The sequence below is a fragment of the Anomalospiza imberbis genome, chromosome 19, assembly GCF_031753505.1.
Source record: "Anomalospiza imberbis isolate Cuckoo-Finch-1a 21T00152 chromosome 19, ASM3175350v1, whole genome shotgun sequence".
Taxonomy (NCBI): domain Eukaryota; kingdom Metazoa; phylum Chordata; class Aves; order Passeriformes; family Viduidae; genus Anomalospiza; species Anomalospiza imberbis.
Window position 1 is genome coordinate 7813983 of NC_089699.1, and position 23465 is coordinate 7837447.

The 23465-nt window shown below is 48.2% G+C and overlaps 1 protein-coding gene across 8 annotated transcripts; it reads left to right on the plus strand.

Moving 5' to 3' along the window:
* The first annotated feature begins 1657 nt into the window (after positions 1-1657).
* Positions 1658-23325, plus strand: EXOC7 (exocyst complex component 7). Of its 8 annotated transcripts, XM_068209428.1 has the most exons (21): positions 1658-1834; positions 2663-2728; positions 3758-3942; positions 4610-4715; positions 5862-6084; positions 7139-7306; positions 12843-12935; positions 13892-13960; positions 15160-15305; positions 15536-15688; positions 16103-16201; positions 16788-16850; positions 17176-17242; positions 18665-18703; positions 19724-19789; positions 20851-20971; positions 21391-21486; positions 21762-21825; positions 22349-22390; positions 22554-22687; positions 23070-23325. In XM_068209428.1, the coding sequence occupies exons 1-21, from the start codon at positions 1775-1777 to the stop codon at positions 23170-23172; spliced, it is 2163 nt and encodes a 720-aa protein (XP_068065529.1). In that variant the 5' UTR covers positions 1658-1774; the 3' UTR covers positions 23173-23325. The 8 variants fall into 8 exon arrangements, with proteins under 8 accessions (XP_068065529.1, XP_068065530.1, XP_068065531.1 ...); XM_068209429.1 differs by lacking the exon at positions 18665-18703; XM_068209430.1 differs by lacking the exon at positions 13892-13960.
* Positions 23326-23465: the final 140 nt, after the last annotated feature.

Here is a 23465-nt window from a genome sequence, read left to right on the forward strand (position 1 = left end):
CCTTCCCCAGTGTAGGGAAGCACAAAAGGTGCTGGGTGCTGAGCCTGGACAGGGATCTTCTCTCTTATACCCTCAAATCCCCTTTATCAGGTATCCCCACAAAACACATGCAGGCGGTTTTGGCCACACAGGGATAAAACAGAGCCAGAGCTTGGGCACATCCGTGGGCAGCAGGACAGGGTGGGTTGTGAAATCCAGTGTTGAATAAAAAAAAGAGCTTCTCTCTGGAGCTCGGGGTGGTCTGACAAGGGGAAGACGGATGGGCACACACCAGTCCCTGCGCGTGGCAGGAGCCTTGCAGCGGAACAGGACAGCAGGAGCTGGGGCTGCAGAACCTGCAGGTGCTGCAGAACCGCTCCCTGCTCTGGGCTTGGGGCGGTTTAGGGGCATGCAGAGCCCCCAGTGCGTGATACCCCTGGCCATCCCCCCCACGCTGTCCCGTGGGATAACCTTTCTCCCTAGAAAGGTTGCAGGACAGGGGTGGGCTGACATAATTCACACTCACATTTTTATAATTTCACCTCCCTGAGCTCAAACCCCTGGACTCTTCCTCCACGTCTATTGTGCACAAATTCAGATTTGTTACCCCCAGTGCAATAAACCAATTATGACACACTCAAGAGAGACATTGATTATTTATTTCAGAGCTGCAGAGGCCTGGGTGCTCGTTGGGACTCCGCAAATCAAGCCATGGCAACTATCAAAACCTTTTACTATTTATGCATTTTAGCAAACAAAGGGATTTGTGTTAATTGGCTACAAGTTACATAGTTCTCTTATTAATTATTATTCTATCTTCCATTGGGAAATTATTCTCTTGTTTGCCATGCTAATTAGTCCACTTGCTCAGTCTTTCTCTTCTTTTGGGTTGGTGGGTTTCTTGGATCTGCCCCTGCTGGAATTTCAGTTAGTTGGAGCTGATTCAGCCCAATTGCTGAGTTGTTTTATAAGTTCCTTCCTTAACTTGGGGGTTCCGCCAAATGTTCTCGTGGCCTGTAAATTCTGCATTCCTTGTGCCCACTTCCAGTAGCACATCCTTCTTCCCAAGCTTTGTTAACCTACCCCGAGATAATTTAAACATGTCAAACGCTAAACCTTAACAAGGCAATTCTACCAATGTGCAGTTTGTTTTTCTAACGCCTGCACATCACTTAGAACTTGTTGGCTGTTGTGTCTTTCCCAGATTAAATCTCCTTTATTGTTGATTAGGCTTGAAAGTACACAAAGGTCAAACATCAAAGAACATCCTCTCTTAAGAAAATTTTACGCAACAGTGCCACGCTCAGGACGAGAGGACATAATTTCAAGCTGTGCCAGGGGAGCTTTAGGTTGGAGATGAAGAGGAACTTCACAAAAATTGTGATTAGACAGTGGAAGGAGCTGCCCAGGGAGGTGGTGGAGGCAGTGTCCCTGGAGATGTTTAAGACTGGACGCGGCCCTCGGTGCCCCGGGGGTGCCAAGGGGGTGTCGAGGCACGGCCTGGACTCGATGGTCCCGGAATGCGAAAGAATGGATGCGGCGGGTCCGCGCCCCATCGCGCCACTCCCAAGATGGCGGCGCCCTCCCGCCACGCCCAGCATGGCCGCTGGCAGGGCACTGCGCACGCGCCGCCGTCCCCGCCCCGCCCCCCCGCGTCCCCCTCGAGCGGCGCCACTCTCAAGATGGCGGCGGCGCTCTCTGCGCATGCCCGCTGCGCGCCGCCGCGCCCATCATGGCGGCGCGGCAGTGACGGGCCGGGCGCGGAGGGAGCGAGCGGCGGAGCGGCTCCGGCGCGATGATCCCGAGCGAGGAGGTGTCGGCCCGCCGGAGGGAGATCGAGGACAAGCTCAAGCAGGTGGGGTTGGGCTTGGGACGCTCTGCGGGCGCTGCCGGGGCCTTGGGCCGGGCCCGGGCCCGCAGCCCCCTGGCGTTGGGTCAGACGAGGCTGGGTCTGGAGGTCCTCACCGGGCCTGGGGGCGTCCCGGGAACCCTCAAGGCCTTCGTCATCCTCCGCCTGGCTTGGGAGCACCCCCAGGTCCCCCTTCAAGGCCTGGTTTGCAGGATGGCGGCATCTCTGCTGCCCACTTTGGGCCTGGGTTTCCCCTCTCCGTTCTTGGCAGGATCAGTGGGCTCTCCCGTCAGGTTCTCGGGGCAGGCTGTGAGACCAGCCCTGACAGGCTGCAGTTCCCCCTCTGCCTGTGGCCTTTGGGGTCTTAAAGCCAGCCTGTGCGGGCTGCTGTTCCCTCCAGCGTCCGTGGGCTTTAATGACTTACAGCCAGCCCTTGGTGGCTGTTTTGCATCGGACACTTGAGTTCCCGGTGGATTTGGAAGGTGCTGGTGCAACACCTGTGTTGTGCTGTGGCAGGGAAATGCGTACTGAGTCGTTGTGCCTCAGTGGGAAAAGTCTTCATGTTATTTTGTGCTGATGCTCATGGCATTGAAGGGAAACAACAAGTTCATAAGCCCTCTGGCTCATTACATGATGTGTCCCCACCTTGGGTTACTTGCCCTGATTTCTGTTAAGGGGTGGTAATATTAAAATGTGGCCGCAGAATCAGCATCAGACCAAACATGGCTTGCAGCAGAGTTTACAAGATTGGTAAAAACCTATACGTGCTGTTTAGTGATTTAAACCTTAGTGTTCAGAATTTTAGAGTATTTTTTTTTTTCATCTTACTCACAGGAAGAAGAAACTCTGTCTTTTATCAAAGAGAGCCTTGAGAAGAGTGACCAACTCACCAAGAATATGGTAGGGATGTCCTAATGTTGGGCCTGGCTTTACTTTTTCTTAGGTTTTTAGGTTTATTAGTTTTCGAGGCTGTTGTGGTGCCCATCTGAGGGATGTGGAGCGATGAACCACTTTGGACTTCAGTGACTGGGCAAAGGGGAAACCTGAGAAATGCTTCAATACTGTTCTCTCCTGCTCTGCTGAGGGCTCAGATGAGCTGTTGGCCCCATCTCTGCTACAATCAGTCCTCTCTTTTGGGGAAAAGGTATTAAGAAACCTCAGACTAGTTTGTGCAACAGCATCGTGTTGTTGCTTCATAATTCAGGTTTTGTTTGGAGTTTTATTTTGCGAGTGTTCTGTGTAAAGGTAAAAAGTAATTATTGTGTTGGTATTGCTCATAAGCCCTCAGTTGATATACTATGTCCAGTTTTGGTCTCAGTGCTTTAAAAAAGCCATAGAGGCACCACCTGGGAAGTGTGGAAAACACGACGTAGGAGTGAATCTCGTGGGAAATACCTTTTGGCCTAGAAAAGTTGACTCTGAGGCACCCTTTTATGAGCTTGCTCTGGTTTTCCACCTGTCAGAAGCACTGTCATGATCTTCTTTAAAAGCCAAATGTCTGTGGTGGAGAAGAAGGTTGTCACTAGACTGGTCCTTGTGCAGCTCCTATTTGGGTCTCAGTGTGGAGCAAAGGGGCTGCTGGTTTGTGATTTTGCTGCTCTTTTTACATGGGGCACCTCCAGGCAAGTTCCTGTGGATGAGTAAAATTTTGCTTGTCCTTTTTACTGTCTTGGAACATTATCTTCACTCTTTGCAAGTGTTTAATTTGGGATTGGCCCATCCCTATAGGGCAGGTGATCTGTTTTGTGATTGTTAATAAAAACCAGGACATAGAGGGGTGGAAACAGCTGCTAAGGAGCCATGGCAAATTAGTAGCAGAGCCCAAAAACAAAAGCTAGGCCCTGAAGATCCCTGACTTCCCTGCTCTAGTTCCTACCCCACTCCATAGGAAGGAAGTCCTCAGCTGTTGGTTTCTCTCGTGGTGTGTAGGTTTCAATCCTCTCCTCCTTTGAGAGCCGTTTGATGAAGCTGGAGAACTCCATCATCCCTGTCCACAAACAGACAGAGAACCTGCAACGCCTGCAGGAGAACGTGGAGAAGACCCTGTCCTGCTTGGATCACGTCATCAGTTACTACCATGTGGCCAAGGACACAGAGAAGATCATCAAGGAAGGGTGAGTTGAGCAGTTCAATCCTGCTGGGAGCTTCATCCTGTTGGATTTTTGAGATAGAGGTGGGGGAGCTGACTCCACACACCCTTGGTATGCTTGGTACCCTTCCCACATTCTTTCCTCAGTCCACACTGACTTGACGTTCAGCCATTTCCACAGGGCAAAGACAGCTCAGACTCTGCATTGGGCTCTCTTCCAGATCTTGCAGAGGTGCTCCCATTGCAATCTCCATGAGCACTGGTGGCTTCTCTGTTTTCTTCTGACCTTTTCCCAAAGGTTTTCCTTGCCCATTGAGGTTGTTGTTGCATCCAGGATGTACCAGAGCTGTTCTGGAGCCTCATTGTCTGGGAGGGTGTTGGATGGCTCTTGTCTGAGATGGGATGTGCAGTTCCCTCTGCCTTCCCATCAGGGCCTGTCTGGGAGAGGAAAGCAAGGCTGAGAGTTGTGTGCTGCTCCATCATCAGTACTGCTGCACTCGCTGTGTGGGTTGGGTATCCTGCTGTGGCACTGAGTGCAGGCAGAAGGGAATTCCATGTTCTCCTCCTAGCTGAAGAAAAGTGGATTGGGATTTCCCTTGTTATTTTTATCCTGAGTCTGCTCCGGTGCTTTCTTGTTATTTTGTTTGTTTGTTTCTTGGGGCACTACCTTTTATTTCTGGTTTTATTTTTAGTCCCACAGGGAGGTTGGAGGAATACTTGAATTGCATGGACAAAATCCAGAAGGCAGTGGAATACTTCCAGGACAACAACCCGGACAGCCCGGAGCTGAACCGTGTGGTGGGTCATGGACCTGGAACCTATGGATGAGAGGGGGACAGACACAGCCCTGCTGCTTGTCCCCTGCTGGGAGAGGCTGTGGGTTTGCTGCCTGGGGAAGGTGGTTTTTGGGCACAGCTGAAGGAATGATTGCTTTGGCTTCTGGGCAGAATTTCTGCTCCTGGCATCTTGCTCTCTCTCTGTTGTGCCAGGAGGACTCTGAAAGCAGCTCTTGCACCTGTGGAGGAGGAGTTGATTGAACCTCCTCCTGAGCAGCTCTTGTCAGTCCTTCAGCTGCTTGAGCAGAACGGGGGATCTGTTTAAATCCCACTTGAACAACTCCCAAGCATTTCTTAAATTTAATTCACTTCAAAAATCTCTCAGATACAGGCATGGTTGGAGTTTGAAGCCTGCAGAACTTGACAGTGGTTAGGAAGGATGTTCTTATGCAAAAATACTCCTGAGTGACTGTCTTGGTTTGGAAAGATAGGTGTCTGCTAAGAAAGGCTGGAGCCTCCCCTGAAATGGAAAAATGTAGACTCCCTCTTTCTAAATTGTTATAAATTTGAAATTAATGGGGGCTCTCAGGCAAAAATATGGGAGCAGGAATAACAGTTCTTTATTAGGGAAGAAAAAAAACCCCCATAAACAATGCAGTGAACCAAAACAACACTGACAGAGTCAGAATACAACGTGACACCCTGTTAGGGTGTTGGCAGCAGTCCAGCTGGGAATTATGGCTGCAGTCCTCCTGGAGGGGCAGGTGTGGTTCTGTTGGAGCAGGGATTCTGTAGAAAAGGGTGTAGTCTTCCTGCAGTGGAAGAGGAAGCTGTTCTTCTAGGAAATCCAGCGCAGGAAAAGCCGTGCCGGTGTTCCAGAAACTCAAGATTGTATCCAGGTAGGAATGCTTGGCTCCTCCCTCTGGGCAGAGCATCTCACAGTGGGATGTTACAGTTCTTATCAGTCACACAGGGACATTCAATAGCCCGTTATCAGCAGGGGTCTCCCCTGAGAGAGGACTGGTTGTGGAAGAGATAAGGAAAACTGCTCACTTAACAGAAGACAGCTGCTATACAGATGGCAAATGAGTACATCTTCCTTCTCAATCTGAGACAGTGACTGATTACAGAAATCCTGTTCTGCTTCTGTCCTGGTGTTTTGTGCCAGAAATCCCTCTTTGAGCGGGGCAAGGAATCCCTGGAATCGGAGTTCCGCAGCTTGATGACGCGACACACCAAGCCAGTGCCGCCCATCCTGATCCTGGACCTGATCAGTGGGGATGAAGAGATGGACACGCAGGAGGAGATGAGCCTGGAGCACCTCCCGGAGAGCGTCCTGCACGACATCATTCGCATATCGGGCTGGCTGGTGGAGAACGGCAGGAACCAAGGTGGGTGGTGCTGCCTCTTGTTCCCTCTGGCCATCTGGCAGCACTGGCAGGACGAGTGATGCCTTAGTGGCACCTTTCAGCTGAGTAGTTCAGTCTTTCCAGCACCTGAAGATCCTGCGCTTTTTTTGTAGTGAGACTGAAGCAATGGTTTGCTGGTTGAACACAATGAGCTGTGTAAACAAAGCACAAATTATGTTAATGCAGAGTCTGTCCTGTAGCAAAAATCCCCTGCACCTGTAATGCCTTCAGATGAAGCTGTAGCTATACAGTGCTCAGGTTTTATAAATGTGCAAGACACTGGGCACTTATTCCCATTTGGGAAATATTTGTGACTAGAACTCTTTGTATGAAATGTGGCCAAGGGCAGGGGGAAAGCAGCACAAACTTTCTTCAGTCTGTACATGTCTCTCCTTTCCTGTTCTGCAGGATCAAGAACTGCCTTGAGCTTTGTAGTCCTTTATTAACTTTTCCTTCAGGATTGAGTGACTTTGTAGACTTGTACAGGAAATGTGAACTTTCACATTCGTGCAGCTCCAAGAATCACCCCCCACCTCAATGATTCAATCCTGAGGGGGGGATTACTGTACCTAGCAAGTATGATGAACACCCTTAAAAGCTTCTTAAGAATTTTTCCATGATCAAAGGCAACTCATGCATATGGAGCATATTTTATTAGTCAGTTTGCATTCTGCTTTCAAATGACGAGCACCTCATTAAATTCCCGAGTGCCCTGAATCCTGAAAAGTGTGCGAAGTTTCTCATGCTGGAAACAGAGCACTTGAATTGACAATGTCTTGCACAAATATCTCCTGTCAGTTCCACCACTTGGTAGTGGTGAAATTAATGTGTGTGGTGGGAGGGCTGGAATGAAGATTGCAGGGGAAAGGAGAAGAAGTTTTTGAAGAAAACAGTAGAGGGAAGGGAGGGAGGGAAGGATGCTGACTTGGGGTCCCACACCAAATGCTTTTAAGTCCCTGCAGGGGCACAAAGTGTCTGCTTTACCATATAGTGTTCCCTGTGTGCTTATAATCTCATTTTTACCTTGTCTCCTCAGATTTCATGACAGTTTACTTCCAAATCCGCTCTGTGCAGCTCGACCGCTCCATCAAGGGGCTGAAGGACCATTTCCGTAAGAACAGCTCTTCCTCAGGGGTGCCATATTCCCCTGCCATTCAGAACAAAAGGAAGGACACCCCCACCAAAAAGCCCATCAAGAGACCAGGTGAGTCCCCCCAGAGAGATCACTGCACATCTTCAGGCCTTCTCATTGCTGAGGTAGCTCTAAGATGTGTTTTTAGGATATTTAGGTGAGATTTTGGAGGTAAGCACTTCTCTGCTCTGGATTCAGCATTGGGATTACAGACTCTGTCTGTCTGTCTGTCAAGCCATCATGTCTGTTCTCTGGGTCTGTAAAGGGACCCAGAGAGGCCCTGTGTACAGGGAGGGGAAAGGCCCTAACAAAGGAGATGAGTAAAAAGAGGCCTGAATGGGCTGTAAAAGGATTTGTTGTAGAGCACCTCAGATCAAATCCTGAGCCTTGGCATATGGGCATATACCCTGTGCCACAGCAAATAGAAAGCTCATATCTGATAAAACACCTCACTTCAGTCATTAGCTATGAATAAATTATTGTTGTGCTAGAAAGCAAGAAGCCCCCAGGAGCTGAGATAGGGACTAGGTAGGTGCCTACAAAAATGAGATACAGCATTGTCTGAAGTTTAGAAGGGCTCTTAAAGCTCTTGCCTCAGCCTGTCTTGGGAAAAGCTATGAACGTGGCTGGTGGGTTATTCCTTCTCTCGTCACAACGTGGTTTTGCTGCATTTGTTGCAGCTGGTGAGGTTGGTCATTCTGGAGTTTGGGCGTGTAGGGCTGGAGTTCCCCTCTCTGGAATGTGCCATCTAGTGGGAGCACAGCCAGGAGGAACAGCAAAAGCCAGCACAGGGATATTGACCCTCTGTGTCCCAGCACTCTGTTGTCTCCTCTGTAACAGTGATCACATCAGAAAAGTTCACATTTCTGTAGGTTTACCTGGCCAATACTCCCCTTCCTTATTTTGTCCTATGGTGTCCAAATATTCTTACTGGGTTCAGGAAAATAGTAAGAAATGTGGGTAGGGACTGGGAATGGAGGGGATGGGGAAAGGGAGGAAGAAGAAATACCCATTTTAATTGTGTTGTGTTTATTTTTATAATCTTGATGTGAATGCAGTCTTCATCCCAGGTAATGTGTCTGTGTGTGTGTGCGTGCTGGCCCTGGTGCTCACTCTCTTCACTTCTGTGTGTGGAGAGGCTTTGCTGGGCTTCTTCTTGCTGCAGCAGGGGGTGTGCCTGGGATATTTGGAGAGGGGGGGCTGCCTGGGGAAGGCTGTGGCATTCAGACTTCACCACTGTGGTCTTTCAAAATCAGTCTGTGCCATTGCTGCTGTGCCCTGGAGCTGTCCCTGAAAGCTGATGGAATTGGTTTGAATTTCAGTGAATTTCCCCCTGGCAGCAGAGAACTACTTGGTAAGGCTCAGAGGCACTGAAAGGTGCCAGTGGGATTGTGTAGTTGAGCCATGGGAAGCTCAGGTTGTAGATGCTTCAGATTTGGTTGACAGTTCTCAGTTATCACCTGATTCTGAAAAGGTTCCTGTGTTTTTATTGCTGTGCATTCAGCATGGTCAGCAAACATTTCTGAGCAGCCTGACAAGTGATAGTATCTCCCCTGTGCTCTTAGGTAAAGAGTCAGGAATGGGGGAGATGCTTTATTTTTATGGGCAGATTATTGAAAAATCCTAGGGATTTTTAAAAAGAGTCTCAGATCTTGGATTTTCTCCTAGAGAGGAGCCCACACGTTAGAGAGCACAAATTCCTACAAACAGGACTCCTCTAAAGTGGATGCATTTGGGCATCCAGAATAACTTGTCATGAGGAAAGTCTCAGCAGTAGATGTGCCAGAAGATTTTCATGTCTTTATGTTGAATTGGATTTTGCGAGATGGAGCAGGTAGAGCATGGTCTGAATGCACTAGGGAGCTGATGGTGCATGAAGGAAAGAGTGTCTCAAGTGATCCATTGGGTTATTGTAATGTCAAGAAAAAATAGTGGCTCATTTGTTTCCAATTGTCATGAAGGAGACAGAGAACCAGACTGCAGCTCATGAAGGACAGTGGATGTTGAGCTTCATACACCAAGCCATCTGTTATGACTGCTGAAATGTACTTCAGTGAAATTAAAAATGGAGAAAAATAGAGTCTTTGGGCACAGATTCACTGTTTTTTTTGCAATTCCATTAGCTTTCAAGTACAGCTCTTGAGGTGGAGGTCTCACACCATCTTCACATTGGCACAGTGGCTCTCTTCAGACCAACATTATCTGGTGGTGTTTGAGTCCTCTGGGTTTAGCATTTGTTCAATTTGGACAAAGGTTTTTTTTTTCTGTTCTGTTACTTTATTTCAGTAAGTAAAGCCAAGGTCTGCCAATCTGAGTTTCAGATAAGGGTGTTTTCTGACAGTTCCAACAAGAGCCTTGATTTCCTTGATCCTTGAGGAAGAATATTCCAGTGCACACCCCAATGCACACTTTAACCTGTTGCAAGGGGTAAATAACAAACTAAATCTGTTGTGCTATAGCTTTTTTTTTACCACAAAACAAAGCACAAGAGGGGCTAAAGGCAAGGTGAGGTATTAGGAGCAGGGTAACAAGGCAGAGATAGCCCCAGGGACTGTGTTGAATTCTAGAGAACATGCTCCATATCCATGTGTTGTTTCAGAGGGTCTTCATCTCTCTGTTCCTGTGTTGTCTGTTGATGTACCCCATGCTGTCTCCTGTTATTACATCATGCAGTTAAAAATCTGACTGCTGGAGATGCTTCTAAAGCAGAGTTGTCTCTTTTTAAGTGACACTTGACAGGTCAAGTTGAGCTGATGATTTGTGGGCTTTTTCTGGTTTTAGTTTGATATTTGAAATGTCAGCAGTCCCTCTCAGAGAGCAGGTGTATTCAGGTTCCCAAATCATCCTGCTGCAAACATATGTGCATAAAATAAGGTTTATTTGTGATGCCTCCTAGACCCTGTGCTCTCCTTGGGCTTGAGAGCAGCAGGCAGCTCTGCACTTTTGGGGAAGGATAAGGCCACCTGGTCTGGCTGCCTACAAAAGCCAGAGGGCATTGTCTGGTTTCATGCAGATTCCTGCAGCTGGTGCTTGAGAAAAGAGGATGTGTTGCCCTGCTGCTTGGATAGAAAACTGCCCAATGGAAAAGAGAAACAAGAGAATGAGTTGCATGTGGAAAAACATCTCATGCATGCCCAAACCCCACTCTATGGAACAACTGGTTCACAGAAGCAAAGGTTTCAGGTGGTTTTTGACCTTTGGAGGCTCTTTTCAGACTACAGGGGAGCTCTTTTCCAGTTTCCTTAGTGCTCCAGTGAGGTGGTACCTAAAGGCACGTTCAGTGGCAGAATAAAGAGCCCATTCCTGTTTCCCAGACTGATCACTGCCTGGCTTGAATGTGATGTTTTCATTAGTAGCTGAAACATAGTCCCATTTGGTTAGGGAGCTGCTTAATAGGGGAAAACAATCCTGGAACAAAAACATTTGGCTTCCACCAGAATCCATTAAAGCCTAATTATGATGCCAAGTCAGAGGGATCCAGCAGCACTGAAGTGATGCCCCTGGACACTGAACACTCAGTGTGTGTCAGTAAACTCAGGTAATTGTGCTTATGCAAATAAAATGCAGCACAATCAGCTCCTGAAATTGAGAAAAAGAGGAAAAATTGAAAAAGAGAAGAAACCATCAAGGGTGGGCTGTGAAAGCATCCACTGCATACCTGTGGAGTGAGAGCCTGCTCACAGCAACAGCATTTATGATGTCAGCGTGGTTTTTACACCAATTCACCCTCTATTTTTATTCCTTTGCATTTTCCCCCTCCTCCTAAATGCTTGAAAATGGGAAAGGTGGAAGAACAGTACCTGAGTTGAGCTGCTCTGCAGCTGCTGAGCCATGGGAGCAGCAGTAAGAAAGAGCTCTCCTTGATCAGAGGAGCTTGCTGGTGTGCCCACGCTCTTGAGGTTTCTGAAAGTAGCTAAGAATAAAGGGGAAATATGGGGTGTGAGAAGCATCAGGAAGCTTGGAAGAAGAGGCATAGCCCTCATTTGATCATACGGCAGAAGCTTGGGAGCAAATGCATCAGTCAGCCAAGGGCGTGAGACTTCCCATCCTTCCCATCTCCCAGGTGTGGGTCATGAGGGGAGACATTTCCTGTAAGAAGAAAATGTTTCATGGATATGATTTTTTCTTTCTTTACAAAGTGATTGAGAACACTCTGAGCTGGTAGAAGGACAATATTACCAGTGAAATATTACATTTTGGGAACCATGTTCTGTCATTTAGTAAGTGCACCAGGTTAAGGCAGTTTGGTAATTCAAGGGGAACTTTTCCCTCCTGTTCTCTCCCTCTGTCTGGGGGACCTGAAGTTTCCTTTCCCTTGCCATAAATCCCTTTATGGGATGAAGCTGTCCTGCACCCTGGAATGCTGTTCCAGGGGTGTGCAGCAGTGTGTACTTGGGCTCCCTTCAGCATTTGGGCAGCCAGCACTCATTTCCAGGCTGCACTGGGGCTCACAGTTAGTGGTGAAAGTAGGGATCCTCTGCATGTTTGAAGTATTTATTACTTTATAGCGGAAGAACAATTCTTAATTTTGGCAGCAGCATTTTTATGTTTTTGGCTTCTTCATTTTACTCAGCCCAGTTGTGTTTCATTTGGGTCTCCTATAGAAACCCCTTCCACCTTCCCAAAACTTCCAGTTCCCTGTTGTGCAGGCAACAGCAAAGGTCTGCTATGGGAGGGTGTCGGTGTGCTTGTGATAATTGTAGCTTGTTGCATGACAGCTAACCTTTTAATGTGGAAACACTGCCTAGGCTTCAGTTGTCACATTAATGCTTTGTTTTGTGCTTTCCAGCTGTATATCCAGCACTGCCTTTTGTTCAGTTCTGTCTGGTTTTTGTGTGTTTAAAGTATAAATCTTTTAACCCAGTGTTATTTTTTTTTCCATGGTTTTAATTGATTTGCAGTTCTTTAGAAGAGAAGTGTCTTGGGGATTAGGGTGGCTTAATGCAAGTTAACACATGGGTGGGCAACATCCATTATTCTGGGATTCCTCTGATGGGAATTGCTGCAATAAAAAAAGCCCAGAGGTTGTCACCCTTTTACTGCTTCCTGTACCATTCCTTGTCTTGGCTTTTGGGCTCCTGATGGCTCTTTATTGATTATGCTCAGAAAATACCCCTCAGAAAGGCACCTCTTACTAAGTGACTGCAGTTGTGGCTCCGAGGAGCAGGCAACGTGTTGCCAGACAGGAATTGTCCACATGCAAAGCCCTGCTTCCACAGCTGAGGAAAAGCAGCAATCCTTCTGTGCTTGGATGCAGAGCACCAACTTCAGTAAACCCATTACAGAGAAGGGAGATTCATGCCTTCCCTTCTCTGGTTGTGTTTATCACCCAGCCATAGCATACTGTGTCTCCAAACTGATCCTGTATCCCTGGCTGGAATTTATACCCCCAGGCTCAAAGCAGGGAAGCATTCTGGAAATGCCATTGTATCTGCACACTTGGACACGAGTTTGGGGTTCACATTCCTGTGCTGAGCATCCTCATTGCTGCCCAGCATCCTCTTGCTGGGCCCAGGTGACTTGCTGGTGGAGGGCTGGTGTTCTGGGTTTGTTTTCTTTCACTCATTTTCTAGGTCTTCTTGTCTCTTCTCTCTGGTTCTGGCGACAGGCACGATCCGTAAGGCTCAGAACCTTCTGAAACAATACTCTCAGCATGGTCTAGATGGGAAAAAGGGGGCCTCTAACCTCATTCCTATGGAAGGTAATCACAGCTCAAGCTACTTCACCCTTGACTTTCACTGTGTATCAGCCTTGCTTTCCCAGGTGGGGCTTCCATTACTTCAGTGTTGGTGGACAGCATTGGATTGGGGAACCAAAATTTTGTTTTATTTATTCTATTTATTCAGAATTTATTATCTGAATTTCAAAGTCTCCATAAGCATGAGTAGAGGTGGAGAGGAATGTTACCTCTAACATTGACCCACCGCAGCCTCCTGGGTAATGGAAGCTCTGCTGACATCTGCTTGTGGTGTTCCTGTTCTCTTTTCTTTTTGCCTGGACTTTGAGATATTCAGTTTCCTAGTGACCTTTCCAAACCTGGTGCTGAAGTGTTGGACCACAGGTAGCTCAGTGCATTGTGCCTGTACATCTTCTCTGTGCAGACCTGCCTAAATGCTTGACTACTGTTTTCTGACCTCCTCTGCTGCTAGAGGTTGTGCCAGATAAGGGAGAAGATGCTTTAGAGCATCTCTGAGACATTCCTGCCTCCTGCTATGAATCCATCCTAAGCAGGTCTCTTCAGCACCTGTGCTGCAGCCTGCTAAACCCCAGATGGTGACTAACATCACTCATGTGGGGGAAAATCCTCATGCTGAGCAGGAGAGGGCCTTTGAGTTTGGATTTTTAATGGCTGTGGGTAAAAATTGGACTCTGATGTCTGCAATCCCATTCAGAACATATGGGCAGGAGGTTAAAGGACTCTTGTGGTCCAAGAAACAACTTAACTCACACTTCTCATCAGGTTTCAAAGGGTTGCTACCGCTATATAGCCCAACAAAAGGATTTGGTCAGGAAGCATTCCTGGGACTGTAGGGAAATAGGTGTCCACCAGATCAAATAAGCCAGGCTTGAAGCAGCTTCCAGCCAGAGAGAGCATCCTTGCTGTGACCACCCGGGATAAATTGCACCTTCTGTTTGTGCCAGCTGCCATCTCACTAGGTCATGAGCATGACTTACGCGTTAAGCACCTTTCCGATGCCCTGAGCGACAAGCACGGGCCGGCTGCGGGTAAGTACCGGGGTGGCCCTGGGAGCCAGCTGGTCCCCCCTGCTTCCCAGAGTGTTCCACTGTCGTGGTGTAGCCAGGGCTGTTCCTCTCCGTGGGCAGTCCTGAAGCATGAGCCTCCTCTGGCTAAGAAGCTCTGGCTCTTCTCAGTAGAATTCACTGCTACTAATCACACTCCCTATGCCCTCAGACAAGGAACGCAACTTTGTCCAAGCAAAGGTCACCATGTTGAGGGACATTTTCCTGTAGATGGCTGCTGGCCTTTGGGTGCTGAAGCAAAGCAAACAGGAAAGGCAGCAGTGCAGCGCATGCTACAGTGCACCACTGCACAGCAGGCAGTCTGTGTCTCCTCTGCTGACCAAAACTTCTGAACTATAAACCTGAGAGACCTGTCAGCATGGGGAAGAATTGGTTCTTTTTCCATCAGAAGTCTCTGGGAGGAGAGAAGCAGCAGCCTATAGCTTAGAGAAGGCCTCTCTGTGTCATCTTACTGTCTTGCAGGATGGGGTCTGTCTGTGTCTGTCCTGCAGACACATCCAGCAGTGGTTGACATGAGTTGGTGTTGGCCCTTGTATCACTTCTCATGCCTACCACGTAGGATCTTTGATGGATCTTTGACTGAGATATTCATATTCTAGGACTGAGATATTTGCATTTGTATGCAGCATTGTATGGCAGATAACTCACCTAGCTGTGCTGATACTCCTGCTTCATAAGATGTAAATGTTCATCAGCCTGTTTTTTTATCTTGTTTCTGCAAGTGGGAAGAAGCTGCCTTCCAGGACAGCCTTTATTTCTCAGAAATGTTGATGCCAAATGGCAGTTCATCTGCATGACGGATGGAGATAAGGAATTCTAAAAATACAAGCAGAGATGTTGAATAATTCACCTCAGACCTTCCTGAGTTTAGTACTCTGTGTTCGGGCCCTTGATTAAATTTAGTCTGTATCCCAGAAGAGCTCTAAACTTCATTTCTGTCATGAGGCTGGAAAGAGGTGGTGCCCTGATGTGCATTTCCTGAGCTGCGGGTGGCTTTTCCTGCCTCCTGCAGGGTACTCAGAGATTCCCACACACAAAGCCAGAGCAGTAGTGGTGAGAAGATGACTCTTGTTCTCACACACGGATGGGTGCAAAGCCAGAATCAACTGTCCCAGAAGAACCTCGTGCTCCTTGTGTAAACCAAAGGCATCTTGCCCTTGCAGGGAGGGACGACGTCTTTGACATCGAGATCGACGCGTACATCCACTGCGTCAGTGCCTTTGTCAAACTGGCCCAGAGTGAATACCAGCTCCTGACAGAAATTGTCCCAGAGCACCACCAGAAGAAGACCTTTGATTCTCTCATCCAGGTCAGTGGAGCCTCTGTGCTTGTAAAGGATGCTGCCTTGTCCTCCAGGACCTGCTGAGGGAACCAGGGCCTGTACAGAGCCTGGAGAACATGTGCTCAGAGTCCCTCATTGGTACCACAAATGATACATCAGCCAAACGGTCGTCTGGAATGGGTGTCCTGCATTGAGCCTTTTGTGCTGCCTGAGCAGAAGTCCTGTTCCTTCCTCATGAGTCTCTGGCTTTGTTGCAGGAGTCATTGGATAACTTGATCATGGAGGGTGATAACATTGTCTCAGCTGCCCGGAAAGCCATCATCCGACATGACTATTCAGCTGTGCTCACAATCTTCCCCATCCTGAAGCATCTCAAGCAGATGAAGCCAGAATTTGACCAGGTCTTGCAGGTAAATGAGATGGGATTGGAGAGGGTCCTGTGGCTTGCGTTATCTGAAGAATTTTTGAGATGGATTATCACAGTGGCTTTGAGCAAAGCCATGCCACTTCTGTCCCCCAGCATGGACTGCAGTTGCACAAATGCACCTTGCTCCTATCTGAGCTGGGGAACCAGCAACTCAGCATCTCTCAGCAGCAGCTCTTTTCAGTTCAAGTCCTGACCCCAATGGACTACCACAACATCTGCCCTTTCTGCCTGGAGAATGTGGGATTTCATGTGTTGTTGATGGTGCTGTAAATATTCTTCTGGCATATGGGGAGCTGAGAATGAGATGCTGGCATGGGGCATGAGGTAGGGTATGTGCTGGGTGGAAGTTCTGATACTATTTGTTTTCCTTTTCTGATCTATTGCGGAACTATTCCAGGGAACAGCAGCAGGCACTAAGAACAAACTGCCAGGGCTGATCACTTCCATGGAGACCACTGGTGCGAAGGCACTGGAAGAGTTTGCAGACAATATTAAGGTAGGATTCTCCTCAGTGGTCTCAGTGGAAGAGGGTTTTTTGGAGCAAAACCCCTAGTTTAGCTTTCAGCTTTCCATGAGACCGTGTAGTTTCTGACTGAAGCAGGAACTTGCAGGATTGCTTGGGACAGTCAAATACCAAATGCTTGGTGCTGGTTTCAAACACAGAAGGCCTTTGCCTAAGATCCTTAACAGGCATCCTACAAGTAATTTGACATGAGCATCCAGACCTCTGCAGACACCAAGTCTACATCATAATTAATCCTACTTAAACAGAAAGGAAAATTACTGCCTTGAAAAGTTTTGGAGAACTCATGTTAAGCTGTTTCTGTGTAAGATGGATGGGCTTGGTGAATGGTAGGTGAGCTGAAGCTGTGATGGTCACGTGCTGAACAGAGCCCTGAGGTTCTGAGCTGCTGGTGCCTGGTAGCTCTGGTTTCTGAGCACCAGGAGATGGCACTGTAAGAGCTGGGCCTGAAGGTGTTGGGAGTGGCTGGATGAAGAAGCCTTCAGCTCACTTGTAGCAGCAGGTGTATTGTAGGTGTCTCCCCTTAGATGCTCACCTTATGTCTCTCTTCCCTTTTTAGAATGATCCAGACAAGGAGTACAACATGCCAAAAGATGGGACAGTTCACGAACTCACCAGCAATGTACGTGATGATGATTTGAACCATCCTTTGTGTAAAACAGCTTCTGAATGAGTTCTAAAAAGAGCAGTAGGGAAACTTCCTAAATTAAGGTGTCTCAGCATTAACAATTACACAATTACCTGGTTTCTGTGGCACGATGAGCTGGTGACGCTTGCTCAGCCATGGCAGGACTGTGTGTGGAAAACCCAGCAGTTCAGAGGAGTGTAGTGATTTGTTTCTTGAATGCCTCTAAGTGTGGGGGGACAAGTGGTTCTTCATGATCCATAATAGCAGAGCACTGGAGATGTAATGTTGGTGGCTCCTAAATTCCCTCCCTTGCTTCTAGGCCATCCTTTTCCTACAGCAATTACTGGATTTCCAGGAGACAGCAGGTGCCATGCTGGCCTCACAAGGTATGTACATGCATGGGGCTTGCTTGGGCATGCAGTTCCTTCCTCAGATTCCCTGGACATCTTCCCTGAAGTGACCAAACCTCAACATGCACTGTGAGCTTGTTCTCCTGTCCTTCACCCTGTGGTTTGTCTTGTCCTCCAATCTGCCTTGACCACATAGTTGATTGTCTGGAGAACTCCAAGGGATCAAGAGTTCCCTGCTGGCCTTCCACACTTGCTCCTGGCAGGTACAATGAAGATGGTGTTTACTGCTGGTGTGCTCTGAGAGGGGATGCCTGGGTGTTTTAGCTCCAAGTCTGGCCTTGCCTGGTGCTGTGTGACTGTACTGGAGTGAGGATGGCTGCTCCAGCTGGGCTCTGTGTGTGAACAGCACCGTCCTCTGCTCAGAGTACAACAGCAGCAGCAAGAACCTCCTCAACCTTGAGACATGGGCAAGCTGGGACACTGGAGCTATTTGTGCATCCTGTCAGAGAGACAAGTTTTAGTTCTGCTCCCCAGGCTGCTGAAGAGACCCACAGTGGAAATAAATGCATAGATCAGAAGCTGAGAGCTGCTCGTGTAGCAGGGTGGTGCTGCTTATCAGCTGGAGTGGGATTCTTGGTTCTGTGCAGAGCAGCAACTCCAGGCTCTCCAGTGAGCTCTTGGCCTTGGCAGAGCTTGTGCTTTCAAGGAGGTTGGAATAGAGCAGCCTGGAGATTCAGGGGGCAGAGGGCCCTGAGGAGGCACAGGCTGGAGAGGGTTAAAGAGCCCATTAGAAGCAGAGGTAGGAGGAAGCTTAGAGCTGCCTCCAAACTGTTACCTGCAAAGTTCAGTTTGGAAATCTTGCTAATTCTAAATCAACTCAAACTAAGATATCTCTGCTTTTGCCCCATCTCTTCTTGCACTGCCTTGTGCCTTTTCCACTTGCAAGTTCACTGTGCTCAGGCCCTTCTGGGCCTTTAGTCTCTCTCCTTGGCCAAAGAAGTGGTCTGAAATTTTTCTTGGAACAACCAGCTGTTTCCCATGTTGTCCCCTGAATGGTGATGTCAGCACTGTTGGGAAGTCTTGACATGTTGTCTTGTAGTGAGATCTCTCTTAGCTGATTGAAAAGTCAGCATAGATTTGAGGTAGCTTTGCCTTGAAAGCGGGTTTGGACTGATTTGGAATGAGGTGTTGTGCTAATTACGACCAATGACAATGCAAACAATGTCTCCAGCAGGGGAAGGAGGTTGGACTCTGCCTTTCCTCTGTGATCTCCATTCCATTTGTGGCCTTGGAGGGACTCCTGCCTGCTCTCCTGTGCACCTGCCTGTGGCTGCTCTGTGTTAATATCTGCTTTGTTCTCAAAGGAATGGTGGTCTCTAACCTGTCTTTTTGCACTTTTGCATTTCTTTTTCTCTCTCATCCCTCCCCTTTTCTCTCTGCTCTGCCTAATCTCTGTAGTTCTTGGGGACACATACAATATTCCTTTAGATCCCAGAGGTAAGCAAACTTACCCACACCTACCTGTTCATATTGCCTCAGACTCTGGTGATGTATGTTAATTCCTTATCCTCCAGCAGTTGTAAATCAATTAACACATAATTGAAAAGGGGGAAAAGGGGAGGGTAAATAATCCTTGCCAGTGGGCCAGGGAGAATAGGGAGGGCTTGTCAGCAGCAGACAATGAGGGATGCCACAAGAGCTGAAACAGGCTCAAGACACTCTGATGGCACTGAATCTCTTTGGCACAGGTAGCAGATTGGCCCAGCTGGTGTCGTGCTTTATCCCGTGTGCACTCAGCTCCTCATTGTCCAGCTCCCAGCAACAGGAGCCTCGAGGCCTTTCCCATGGGGTGCTGGTGAACTCGGACCACCCGAGCTAGGTCTGGCTGCCAAACTCTCTGGAGGGGGGCAGGAGGAGGTGGCCACCCCACGTGTCTTGTGGGCCCCATGCCCACAAGCCCTCGAGGGCTGAAAGGCGTCTCCAGACAGAGGAGCATGTGCCAGCCTGGAGTCTCTGCTGCCTGCAGGGGCAGCCTCCCATGCTGGCACAGTCCCTCCTAGAGCCAGGCAGGCCCTGTCAGCAACCATGGGGATGGCTGAAGCTTTCCAGAGCCCTTCTGCTTGTTTCAATTACTGTTGTGTGCTTGCTGTTAACAGCCCCAGCTCATTGTTCTCTGATTGCCAGTTTCTAGTGCTTACCAACGCTTTTCGGGCTGGGGGAATGGATGGGGAGGAGGAGTTTTATGACTCTTTCTGATCAAAAGGATGTTCCCTGAGCACCTGGAAGGAAAGGAGATACTTGTGCCGGGGTGCTCTGCATTGGATGCAGACACAAGGACTGAGGGTGCAGAGCTCTTGCCCCCTGGATGAGCTGCTGACAGTGGGCTCTGAAGCAGGAGCTATTTCACTGTCAGTGGGAGCTAATTCCATAGCAACAGGGATGAGGAATAGAGGCAGGCTGACTACACACCCCCCCTCTTCCCAGGGCATGTTAACTGGCCTAAGACTTTCCTTTCAGAGACCAGCTCCTCAGCCAGTAGCTACAGCTCAGAGTTCAGCAGGCGGCTGCTGAGCACCTACATCTGTGAGTACCCTGCACACCTTTGATGCCTTAGGATTTTAGCTCTTGTATTTTTCATATGTTTGTAATCCTGCAATTCTTCAGTGTTTAAACTCCATATACAGTGTTAGCTACTACTTTCCCATTTTGGTCAGACAGAACAATTCCTCTCTAAGCCTGGGAATCAAGGACACCTCACTGCCTCAGGCCCTGAGAGATGTAAACAAAAGTGAGTTGGCGGGGAGCAAACTTTGTGTAAATGACTTCATTACCTGAAGCTGTAATTGGAACATTAACCCCCAGTATGCAAACGGACCAAACTTATAAAAGTGTGAAAACCTGTGACCCACTGTCCATTTTTGGGTGTAGCCCCAGGGGAGGGGCTGAAATGTACCTGAAGGCCCTTCAATAAATATAACTGCTTTTTATTATTTTAATTTTGTTGAGCCTCTATTTTTTAGGTAGCCCGTAGAAGGCATCAGCTTCCTGCTTCTGCCTCATGGACATGACTTTATTGGGCTCATTCCTGGGTGAAGAGCACAGGCTGTGTCTCTTCGCCATGTAATCTTTCCACATTTGAGCTGGAGTCTGATGGGAGGAATGAAAAAGGGTCAGATTGGGAGTTTGGCTGTTAGAGTAGGACAGGACAAAGCACAGTGCAGCAGCTCACTGTGCTGCAGAGCTGTTCCCTTAAACCATTGTCACCTTCAACCCCATGAAGGCTCCCATCTGCCAAAGGGGAGTTTTAAGAAAGTGACATCAGTGATTTCTCTTTCTGTTACAATTGAGTTCAGGTCCTTCAGCTTCTGAGACCTGAGCTTGCATTGTGACAGGTTCTGGGAGTTCCTCTGAAGCCAAAATGCACCTCCATTGCCAAGGCATGGAAGGCATTAGTTTTCAGAAAGGCTCTGGTGACATGCTGAAGAAAAATCTGTGTAAGGGCTGTTAAGTACATGTGATTGTAACCTTTGTACAGGCAGTCAGGCATGTGCTGTTCATTTTGCTGTGGGCCCACAGCTTGGTTTGCTTTGTCAATAATAAGTTTCAGTGCAAAACTTCTTGTTCTGTGTTTTTCCCTCTTTAAGGCAAAGTTCTGGGCAACCTGCAGCTTAACCTGCTTAGCAAATCCAAGGTTTATGAAGACCCAGCTTTGAGTGCCATTTTTCTGCATAACAACTACAACTACATTCTGAAATCTCTGGAGAAGTAAGTGTGTGACCTGAGTGAATGTCCCTCAAGTCCAAGGCTGATTGGATGGTTTTGGAGCAGAGCTCTGCATTGAGGGCCTTTACTTGCCAGCCTCATATCTGCTTTTTCTTCCGTCCTTGAAACTGCCTCTTTGAAGGTTTTGCAGTATTACAAACATCGCGTTACCTGAGAGTGGAAGATAAAAGCATTAGGAAATGCCTTAGGTTTTAGAGAATCCTTTGATCTTGGGAGGATTGAGGATGTGGCTGTGGAAAGTAACTCGGATTGCTTCTGTCTCCCAGTTTGCACATTTCAAGGAACATTTTATTGTGAAGGGCTGAAAGGAACTTGTTGATGGGGGTTGAAATGCTGCCATCCTGAGAGCAGCCTGGAGAGCAGCTGGCTCGGATGCTTCCTCAGGTTTCCTGCTCTTCCAGGTCTGAGCTGATCCAGCTGGTGGCTGTGACACAGAAAACGGCTGAGAGGTCCTACCGGGAGCTCATTGAGCAGCAGATCCAGACCTACCAGCGCAGGTCGGTGACATCCTCTGCCTTGCTTTTGTCACTTTGGGAGCTCTCTGGGAGCTGCTGGAGCAGTGGGAGAGGTTCACCTAAACCAGAAACTTGGCTAAAACCAAAGCAGAGTATATCTGGTTTCCAAGCAATGAATCCATCTTGGGAAGGGGCTACTGTGGGAAGTTTTGGGGTGTGTATTGTCTGAGCTGGACTTTGGGTCACGGGTGAAGACAGAGGTGCTCTGGTAGAGGTGTGAGTAACTCTGCTTCTCTCCCGTCTCATTGCACATGCAGCTGGTTGAAGGTGACAGATTACATCTCGGAGAGAAACCTGCCTGTCTTTCAACCAGGAGTGAAGGTGAGAGGATGGGCAAGGATGGGCTTGACACGACAGAAGTTGCCAGAAACAACATCTCTTTTGTCATAAAAAAAACTCAGAAGCCTTGTTTATATGTCATGCCAGTATCACTCTGCAGAGTGGCCACTGTGGCTGGCACAAGTGGACAGCAGCAGTGCCTTCTGATCTTCCTTGCCCTAGATTCATCCAAGTCTTTTAATCTCTGCCTCCATTCTTACATCTTCACCTGAGCAGACGCCTGTATTTTGGATTTTCAAAACCCTGAGACATTCCCTTGGAAAGGGCTGGAAGCATGAAGAAGTCTGTTTTATGTGTGTTCTGGCTGAAAATTATCCTTGTTAAACCTACTTCAGCTCAGTGTAGGGTGTGCTGCTCTCTTCATCTTTCTCCTCACTGCTGTAGGAGAGGGAATCCAAACCAAATGCTGGATATTGCTTAGGTTGGATGGGGAGTTGTGGGCAAACACTGGTGTTGGATATTTATTTCTGAAGATGAAATAAGATCCTTTCCCTCCTTGTTGCAGCTCAAGGACAAGGAGAGGCAGATGATAAAGGAGCGCTTTAAGGTAAGGAGGTGTTGGATGGTGTCAGAACATGCCCTGGTTGATTGGGACACAGATCTGCCTGAGGAGGAGACCTCTTGGTGATCAGCAGGGAAGGGAAGGAGCATCAGACTCGGTGTGGAGATGTGATTGCAGATGGGATGCTCACTGAGTTTCTCTTGGACAGGGTTTTAATGATGGGCTGGAGGAGCTGTGTAAGATCCAGAAGGCCTGGGCAATCCCAGACATGGAGCAACGGGACAAAATCCGCCGGGCACAGAAAACCATTGTGAAAGAGACCTATGGTGCCTTTTTGAACAGGTGAGACCTCCTGCAGCACTGTCCTCTCCTCTTTGGGTTTACTGAGGTCTTTGGGGTCTTGCATAGCCTGAGCAAGCCACTTTTCTATTGTCCTGTCTTAGCTTCTCTACTTTGCATACTGAGACATTCCCAAGCTGACCTTGAATATTTGCAGACATCTGCTGTCACCCTGATTCCTTGATCAGTGAGCACAAAGCCCTGAGCCATCCTGGGCTGTTCATGTAGAACTTGTGAGGCCAGTTGTAACCAGGTCATTCGCTCTACACAGGATGCTCTGTCACTCAAGTGGGGTGTGCTGGAGTGGAGCTGATTTGTGACAGAGGAGGAACCAGTGGGTCTCTTTGCTGTGTTCCAGTTATTTCTCACCTGTTTTCTTTTGTAGATTTGGCAATGTGCCCTTCACCAAGAACCCTGAGAAATACATCAAATACCAGGTCGATCAGGTGGGCGAGATGATCGAGAAGCTGTTTGACACATCAGCATAAATTTCCAGCTGTTGTGAACTCTTCAGCTGCCAAGTACAAGCCAGTGCTCTCTCAGCAACCCTGGGGACTCCCTCCCTTTCTCCTCTGCCCCATTGTGGTGGGCAGGGTGTTATACTTGTATTTATCAGATTTATAAACCTGTGCAAACACTAACTCCTGGCTGTCTTTGCTCTGGGTCCATGGGATAAGGCAAAGTCTGCCCTGTGGGCTCCTATGTTGGCACATCTGCCTCACCTGGGTTTGTGTTAATGCCTTGATGTGCAGCAGACATGGGGAAGCTGTTTAAAAACAAA

Excerpts from the sequence above, each read along its gene's own strand:
- EXOC7 (XM_068209428.1), top strand. The coding sequence starts at position 1,775 with ATGATCCCGAGCGAGGAGGTGTCGGCCCGCCGGAGGGAGATCGAGGAC. Across the intron at positions 13,961-15,159 it reads CAAGCACGGGCCGGCTGCGG|GGAGGGACGACGTCTTTGAC; the intron begins GTAAGTACCGGG and ends TTGCCCTTGCAG. Across the intron at positions 22,391-22,553 it reads TGATAAAGGAGCGCTTTAAG|GGTTTTAATGATGGGCTGGA; the intron begins GTAAGGAGGTGT and ends TCTCTTGGACAG.